The 10,000-nt window shown below is 33.4% G+C and overlaps 1 protein-coding gene across 1 annotated transcript in view; it reads right to left on the reverse strand.

The window, feature by feature from the left end:
• rut (adenylate cyclase rutabaga) overlaps positions 1 to 10,000 on the reverse strand; it is a gene marked incomplete at its 3' end in the record, with an annotated part of 85,011 nt that overhangs the window by 10,587 nt on the left and 64,424 nt on the right. Inside the window, 3 exon segments of the mRNA XM_070143570.1 lie at positions 836 to 1,021; positions 5,327 to 5,471; positions 6,133 to 6,291. Coding sequence (XP_069999671.1) covers positions 836 to 1,021; positions 5,327 to 5,471; positions 6,133 to 6,291 — 490 coding nt within the window.

The following is a 10,000-nucleotide window of genomic DNA, read 5'->3' on the forward strand; positions in this document are numbered from 1 at the left end:
CATTCGTTTCTTTGTAAATGAGTGCATTTGTTCTTTGTAAGTGAGTGCATTCGTATCTATGTAGATTTGCATGCAGAGGTCATGATTTGAGTGTCAGTGTTACACCTGCATAATATAGGTCCAAGTGAACAACAATATAATGCTGTATTTTGATAACCTTAAGCATATTCAGCATTTAATTTAATTCAGGTGCACTGGGGTATGCACCAAAGCAATCTTTCTTGTGCTTGTGTTAAAATACAGAAAGATGCCACATGAGGTCAAAGATAACTTGCATAATATCATATCATCTCTGATTTTCCTTTCTGCTTCCTAAAGTTGTCCATGTTATGAATAGTTATTACTACAGAAAATATCTAATAATAAAAGATACTGGAAGCAGTTTGAGGTTCTTGGTGTTAAAAGAAAGTTTCATAGTCTATGGATTTTTACAATAACAGATACACACTACGCTATCATACCAAAGAGTATAAAAAGAAATACCATTGAAAGGGCCATATACCTGGAGCACATAAGTCTGGGCAGCTTCAGGATGCATTGATAATTTCATTGACATACTATCTATGTTATAGAATTAATGTATCAACTATACATCTAAATATTAAATCTGTGACAAAACATCTATGCCTTTACACAAAAACCAACCCACAGAACAATACATCAATCTGCATTCTTGTCTGAATGAAGATGCAAGATTTTGATTTTCTATAAAGGACTGATAAGAGATATTGGAATGCAACAATAACAGTCAAAGGTTCTTTTTGATGAATCATATAAATCATCTGAAAAAGAGAGAGAGGGAGAGAGAAAAAAAAAATCTCATAACATGTCTTACCTTCTTGGTAATGGATGTTGACTTGTCTTGTGGGGGAATAGCCATGTTTGAGAACGGCACCTCCATGGAGTACTTAATGGAGTGTAGCAGCTGAACCACGACGTTGCTCACATTCTTGAAGGACAACTTCCTCCGGTGCGCTGAGCCTAGGGCAGACCGTACCTGGAGAGTGTTGAACAGCAAGGGCTGCAGTGATGGAGATGGTGGTGGAGATAGAGGTAGTGGTGAAGTTGTTGGGAGTTCCACCACACATGACCAAACAGAAGGGTAAGATGGTGGTGTTGGAGACCCCATCATAGTCACCATACCAGGAGTCGTGACAGTGAAGATCAGTACGGATCACACCACACGTTGCCCAAGTTGATGGTTTGTTGAGGAAGAGAGAGATGTGGGGATGGAATGGTGACAGAGGAGAGGGGGGAGAGCAAGGCAGAGCCAGAGGAAGCACTCCTCCCACTCTGCTTGTCATCCTCCCCCCCCCTCCGTGCCCACCATCACCACAGAAATAAGAAGAAAGGTTAGTTACTGGATAGATACAGAAGCTCTACAAGCAAGTACAGTAATTTTAATAACTGAATCTACACTACAACTGCACCCAACTACTAAACAGACTTTCAGTAAATACAGACATATCAGACTTTAAACTCATTAATATGTATATCTTTTTCATTCAAGTTAAAGGCAAAGATCTTGAACACAAATGTTAAGATTTTTCTTGAAAAGTAAGTAATATAATGAAACAAACTTACTCATGCATTCTAGGGTAATATAAATGTTACTGAAAAATTGTAACATCAACACATTAACATAATTCTAGCATGTTTTTGATAGAATAAGTTAAATCTACTATAAACCTTCAAAGAGACAGCTCATATAATACCCCTGTCCACTTCTGGCTCTGATTGATCAAATACAAAAAGGTCATACAAATTCAAGTGTACCTATTCAAATAATACTGTCTAGTAACATATATTTATATAAATCATCTATAACATTATAACAATATCAGAAATAACAAGACATAGCCTTCTGGTAACTCGAAAAAGGAAAATATTATGCAATGGACTTAGACTGATAAAACTATAGGACAACAGAATCCTTAAATGATAGGTAACAACAAATTTATTACAAATTATGAGACAAAAATGGCTTTGCTGACTTTTTTTCGGATATTCAAGATGAATAAACAATTCCACTGATAACTGTTCATATTTCAGATATTCAAGAGAAATAAAAAATTCCACTGATGACTATTTATCCAAAGGAAAAGAATGAACAACAGCAAACATCAAAGGAGTACAACTAAACTTGTCCCCTCTCATTCTCATATAATCTTTCTGCAAAGGAAAGACTGGGAAGATTGCCATTTGAGGCTGAATACAGGATCACTCTTTTACATACATAGCTTTTAATAAAAATATAACATGCAGTACCATAGGAGAGGGTAAGATAAACCATCTAAAATTTTCCAGAATCATCCCACCCCTTCTATGCAAAGCTAATTTGGTGCGTGAGAGCATTACTGATATCAAAAAAGCTTTATTTTTGCAAAAAAGCATATCATACCAACATGCATTTATTGAATTTATCGTACTAAACTTAAGCATCCTATCTGCAGAGTTCTACTTTCCTTCTTCACTACTATGAAATATATAATCATTATCCCCATATCAATGTTTCTCTGATCCAGCATAATATATACATGGTTTGAAAGTAATAAAATAAATGCCAATATAATCCTAAGCCACTTTATCTATTCAAATTCTTCTGATTTATCTATTTAAATTCTACTAAATAGGTTTTCATCAGAATATAAAGTAGATTTATCCCCCAAAAAATACTTTGTTTAAGAAAATTATGAAGGAACTTGAATATCAAAATAATCAGAGGAACTATTAATGGTATAAAAGCAATAAATGATAGATGAATTCTTAAATTAGAGTGTATTCTATCCCAGTCTCTACTGCTGTGTCCAATGATATAAGGGACATATCAAATATCAAAACAGATAAACAATTATCAGTGTGATTGCTTTTTAGCTTGATTTATACTTAATAAAATAATACATTTAATTACCCTGAATGCTGAATTTTAATGACAAACTGTGCTTTTATAAAGTATAATATAATGCACAATTCTAATCATACTAATAGATGCATGCAGCTTTCTACTTATTCATAAGGCTTATTAATCTATATTCTTTAAACAAAGAGGCACTACTATAAGAAGGACTACACACACATGAAAACAGATGCATGCAAAGTACCTAACTTTTAAGAAAGCTATTCTCATGCTGCAAGGAGAATACAATAATCTGTGTCTAGCAGTCAAGATAGTACGTCTAACAACACAGAGTGACAAGAGTCTACAATTAGGAGAAATGTGTAAGATAAAACTTACTCAATGCAACATTTCTAGGAATAATGAAGGCAGAAAAAAAGAAAGCTTTTGACATAAAAGAGACTTTTACAAATCTCTTGAGTTCCTAAACTGATTGTTATAAAACAATGAATAATTTTGATATATATGTATATACATATCTTCATGATTAATAATTTGTATGCATGATCTGTATATATTTTTCTAATTATGTTTTAAAAAACTAATTCAAAAATCTATAATATAAAAATGCAAAAAATAGTAAAAGGATTATAATTTCAGCAAAGTAAACAGATAGGACCCCCGAGATGTGCAAAAGTTCTGGAAATCACAAATATAATGACTTGGTTTAATATAAACATGCAAAAAATCATAATAATTAGTAAGAAAAAAGGAAATGTAAAGTGGAAAGGAAAAAAGAATAAATAAACAAATACAAACCAGTCCGAATCAGGAGAACCACCATCAAGTTATTACTTATGAACCCAGAAAGCTTGGATCTTATAGTGGGGAATATGCAAATTTTATAGGGGAAAATGTATTAAAAAAACAACAGCCAAAGAAAATCAATATAAAATAACAAAGGAATAGGAAATTATGAAAGAAAGAAATTAGTGTATTGCAAACTTTCCAGTTATTATTTAAACTGACTAACATGGAATCCATTATAGATCAGCAGTTCTTAGAAGACTAATAATAGTTCTTTATCAAATCAACAATAAAAAAATCATCAACCAATAAAATCAAATAATAGGTATTTAACTGGCTATGAGGAGAGCTTCTGCCTAACATTAGCTGTACAAGAGGACAGTTACCAGCTTTCTTCTCATGCAATTCCCAGACAGCTAGATAAATTTGAAGGATTCTAGAGTTCTGCTTTTAATCCTTCTTTAGACAGTACTGTAATCCAATATTCAAAAAAAGAAAGGCAATGCTGGTATGATTATATGATTGGTAGCTATTGTTGTGATTTTAAACAGTATGATGGAAACTTTCTTGGCTTATCTTGTCCTATTTTCTTTTTCTTTGGAAGTCGTATCCAAAATTCATATATCTAATCAACTCACTATCTTAATAAAGGATTTGAATCTCAATTTCAATTTCAATAACTTCTAAAAAAATACAAAAATTCACACCCTCAGTAAATGGACATACAGTACTTTCTGTTCAGACTTATGGGGTTATGTACTGTAAATGAATTTCTGTACTAGTTTGCTTCTGAAAATGTAAAATGCTAAGAGTAAGTAAAAAACACAAAACTGACTACTTATGTACACCACAATGATAATGCATAGTCAAAGCATGCATTGGCATAAGCAGTTATTTGAATATCAGATAACTGGAATGTAACTGACCATCATACTTTGAGTGCTTCTCCACACTCCAGGATGTAATAAAAAACCTGAAACTTTACCTCTTCTCTATCTCTGGTTCAGTCCCTTCAATTGGGATCTTCACTTTGTAGGATCTATTTCCCTCCTACTTTAACAATTGCAGTCAGATTTTGTTTTTTCTCCTTTCTAAATTGTTATTATGAAATATGGAGTTTCTGAGAACAACTTTTCAATATGAATGAAACTGAAGCTTATCCTCTGCCAGATTATGTACCTAATCCATCACTATGGAGTGAATACTACATGCAGCAGCACAAAAACAGAACATATCATTTATTAATGAGTTCATCATTCAAAGGCTAAATGTTGAATTAATTCTTTTAAAGTTTTAGTTACACCTTAAAATAAAAGAACTGTCATGAGTTTACTGTGATTCAAATCTCCCATACTTAAACTCTATTACAGAGAAATAAATGAACAGCATAATATAACAAAATAGAACAGATTCTTATGATTGGTTATAGTTCCATGTGGATTTATACAATAAAAATAAAATAAGATAAAATAAAACAAAAGAGAAAACACACCTTAAAGCTATCCACTAAATCATAAAAGAAACCAAATCCTGAAATATCAAATCACTGGGGCAACCACACAGTACAATAGCTTCTAACATCTGATACATGAAAGCATTACTATCATTCCTTCACCCTTAAGCAGACCTCAGTTGTACAAACAAAAGATTTCCTTCTTTGCTTATGAAAGTGATGTCTCATACCTTGCGTCTTCGAGCTGGTGGGATGATAAAGTATGAGGTGATGTTGCGATCGCGTAAAAACTGGGATCTTGACTGTGCATCTGAAGGTTCAACTTCATATTCATTGCCTAAGCACTCTAGAGTTGCCTGCGTTATCTGCACACGACTGGAAAAGTTTAAAGACAATTCAGTAAAACTTTATATCTTTCTATCTATATGTATGCATGTGTGTGTGTGTGTGTGTGTGTGTGTGTGTGTGTGTGTGTGTGTGTGTGTGTGTGTGTGTGTGTGTGTGTGTGTGTGTGTGTGTGTGTGTGTGTGTGTACGTGTGTGTGTGTACGTGTGTGTGTGTGTGTGTGTGTGTGTGTGTGTGTGTGTGTGTGTGTGTGTGTGTGTGTGTGTGTGTGTGTGTGTGTGTATCTGTGTGTGCGTGTGTGTGTATCTGTGTGTGTGTATGCTTGTGTGTGTGTGTGTGTGCTTGTGTGCGTGTGTGTGCGTGTGTGTGCTTGTGTGTGCTTGTGTGTGCTTGTGTGTGCGTATGTGTGCTTGTGTGTGCGTGTGTGCTTGTATGTGTATGTGTATGTACATATTACTGATGTAACATACAAATATAATCATGAAAATTATTCATAGAAAAAACAAATAAACTAAAACTTGAAAAGGCTACTGAAAACAGCAATAAAAAAAGTATATATGAATGAATTTGTATATACTGAATAAAGGGGATATCCATATCATCAATACTTGAATGGACAATGGATATCCCAAAATTTATATACCCAAAACTTGTCAAGACCAAACATAAAAAGCAAAGAAACTAAACATACCCTGGTTCACCAGTTGATTCCATCATGTTGGCAATAGTGACGTCATTGGACCACACATCATACTGCCATTTGCGCAGGCCAAGAACACCACACAAGACACGGCCCGTGTGTATCCCCACTCTCATATTGAGCTGTACATCTGTTGCATCCACCACAGATCTGAAATGTTTATCGGTAAGAATAATACTAGATTATATAAATGTCTTTTTCTACCATCTCTTTATTTCACATAATGACATGCAATTTTTACTTGATAATATTCATACTTTTGTATGTTCATCTGTTCTATCTAGAATCCCACAAGGCTGAACAACTACATACAATACCATGTGTTTAAAAATGTATCAGTTTAAACCCAGATATTTTAGTTTTCTCAGTGTCTCAAACATTATCCTGATATCTGATATCCACTTTTAAAATCTCCTTAATCACTCTTTGCCCTTGTTGGATGTCCTACCTACCTCATCTAAATCTCTAAACAAGGATCATTGCTCAATCTATGCTCCAGCACTTAGTCACTAAAACCTAAACAAACTGAATGATGCAAAAAGAAATGAAACTTTTACTAAAGGACATGGCCTTAAGACTGATGTTATGCAAATATCAATATCAACTTTCCTTTCCAGACACAAAGCTCAAAATAATGTACTGCCACTAATTTTAGCAAATCAGTAGTTAAAAATCTATATAAACTATTTATTTCAAGGATCACATTTCATTGTGCACTAGAGAAATAGGTACTGCTTAATCCATTTCTATGTTATTACTTTGTTTGTCTCCATTTCTTGAAACAATATTTCTTTGCTGGTAAATAACCTTGTCTGCTCTGTAAAATTTTATGCTACATTCTATGATCATATAATCATTCAAAGGATTTTTTTTTATCTGTTTCTCCATTTCTCATAGTAGATATGTTACTTTATATGACCACTATGAATAAAACTGATATTCATTTCTAATTTATATGATACTCACCTTTTCCTGAATTATTTTAGATCCTTTTAATTGCATTCACTGAGTTCGTTTACCATAATTTCAAGAAATTTGCAATTAATGTGGACTGTCTACTGCCTTTGACAGTACACCTAAAATGGAATCTATATCATTTTAACAGTAATAACAACTATAATTATAATGATTAATCAAACCATTTTCAGGTATCTAAGATTCAGTCCAGATAATATTACATAATGTAAAAAGGGCCTGCCTTACTCTGCCCAAGAGCAGCTTTGAGAATATCTTTACTGATTTCACAAAACCTCTATCTAGCATCATCATATTTTCAGATTCCTCTTACTGTGACCAACATCAATTTTCATTCCTGAATGCCAAAAGCTTTCAATGGAATCTCTGATTTCTGTATCGCATACTACAGTCTGACAAAAATTCACCAACCATTGTCTGGATCAACCACACAACACTACTGTATTCAAATGACGAAGACAGACCTATTACAGAACTTTGGGTCCAGATAATTTGTGACTGTTAACGTGAATGTGGTAGAATTAATTTTTTTAGAGAAAAAGATTGGCCCATCCATCTTAAGAGTTAAAATGGAACCAAAAGTAACTGTTTTAACTGATCCAAAGCAAAAATATATTCTTATTTGCCCAAAGTTGACAAAACAAATGATAAATGATCATGCCAAACTCTGTAGGTCTTAAAGGAATTCCTTATTCTATGTTTGACTTCACCATATTTTAAATTCTTGTATAATATCCTCCAGTCTTGTCCCTTCAACATTTCAGGTTCCTTTAGTAATAAATGAGCATATCCTGTAGCAACACATTTCTACAATCCAATTAAATCATTAGAATAAAGAAATAAATCAGTAAAAAAAAACTAATGGTATATCAAAAAGAATAACAAAAGACAATGCAATGACTCTCCCTTTAAAATATTCACAGTAAAAAACTGACGACTTGAAAGCTACTGTTTTTAGTTATCCAAATCAAACTGTGAACAAAATATACTTAAATAGCAAAACTGAACATTTCTCAGCCCTAAAAGACCTAGTAATAGGTCACACTATACAAGGTTATATTTTCCTACTGTTTAAAATTTTGATGATACACATGTCAGTAGAACAGGCTGTAACCATATCCCAGGTCAATCATAACTGTTAGCAATCAATGTAATTTAATCTTAATGCAATAAAAAATAATTCAATTTACTGTTTTTGTTTTGTTTTGTTTTTTTAGAGATTAATGCAATACAACCTTTACCCAGCACATGCAGACTCCTTTTCCTTTAAGAGTATTACTACAAGTCAACAGACAAATGCCATTTCAATCTGCTGCAATTTTCCAATCAGTATTATGCATGACATTACTGGGGTGTTAAAAAAATATAGAATTTACAATGAACTATCATATGAAGGAACACGTGAAAAGAGGAAGTTATCATGCATCACCTGTATGTACGATAGAGCTCAATCCTTTGGATGTCACGATCACTAGAATAATGTATGCTATTTTTACCTAATTCCTGGGCTTAAGTGTGCAAATTTGTGATAAGGAGTTAAGAATACATGATATGGACAATGGTTCCATTTAAATGTCTGTTCAAGATGTTAGATGAAGTTGACTGATGCAATATGTTAAGAAAAAAACTAATGTATGTGAATAATGAGTACACCAAATGAAAATAAACAACCTTGATAAATCTACATTGGAGGATAGTATTCTTTATAGTGTCTCAATACTCTAGTAGATAAAATGATAGAAAAATATTGATATTTTCTTATCATTATGTGCCCAAACACTTTATTGAAGCATTGTTCTTTATATCTAAATACAATTTATTACAGCAACAATCAGAAAATACAGTAACATTATTTTTTCTTCCAAAGGAAAAAAAAAAAAAAAAAAAAAAAAAAAAAAAAAAAAAAAAAAAATTACATGACAATTACCTTCCAAGATTGTGTGTGTGGTGTGATGCTGTGTGGTGTGGTGTGCGTGTATGGTGTGGTGTGCGTATGTGGTGTGGTGTGTGTGGTGTGGTGTGGTGTGGTGTGGTGTGTGTCGTGTGGTGTGTGTGTGTGGTGTGTCTGTGTGGTGTGTCTGTGTGGTGTGTGTGTGTGTGTGTGGTGTGTGTGTGTGTGTATGTGTGCTGTGTGTGTGTATGTGTGTGTGGTGCAGTGTGTGTGTGTGTGTGTGTGGTGCAGTGTGTGTGTGTGTGTGGTGCAGTGTGTGTGTGTGTGTGTGTGGTGCAGTGTGTGTGTGTGTGTGTGTGTGTGTGTGTGTGTGTGTGTGTGTGTGTGTGTGTGTGTGTGTGTGTGTGTGTGTGTGTGTGTGTGTGTGTGTGTGTGTGTGTGTGTGTGTGTGTGCGTGTGCATGCAAGCAAGCATGCATGTGTGTATGCAGAAATGAGTGTAACATTAATAAATATATCAACTAAAAATTCAGTAAAGTCCTAGAATAGTTAAAATACTAAGAACAAATAAATGCTACGATGCAATAACTTATCTCCTTCATACTTATCTACATTCAAATACAACAAAAGACAACACACACACATGCTTCATAACAGAGGCATGCACAAAACATGAAAATAAGAAAATGTGTATAGCTGCATGTTTTAGGTGTATCTGTGTAAATTAGAATTTGCATGAATGATGATACTGTCATATTTAAAAATGCACATAGTTAAATACTAATGATAAAATAGCCTATGACAAATTTACACACTTAATTTTCTGGTATCACCACTGTCATATCAAAACACTGTCTTGAGTCTTTGCAAACTGGAACAAAATCAAATCTCTACCTCCTGTTATCTAATTTCTAAACTTTATCTTAGGCAAAAATTTTAGTGGTAGTCTACAGTCTCCTATATTTTCTTTACCACCCCATATATTAGTTCAATA

Source organism: Penaeus vannamei, chromosome 31, assembly GCF_042767895.1.
Source record: "Penaeus vannamei isolate JL-2024 chromosome 31, ASM4276789v1, whole genome shotgun sequence".
NCBI lineage: Eukaryota > Metazoa > Arthropoda > Malacostraca > Decapoda > Penaeidae > Penaeus > Penaeus vannamei.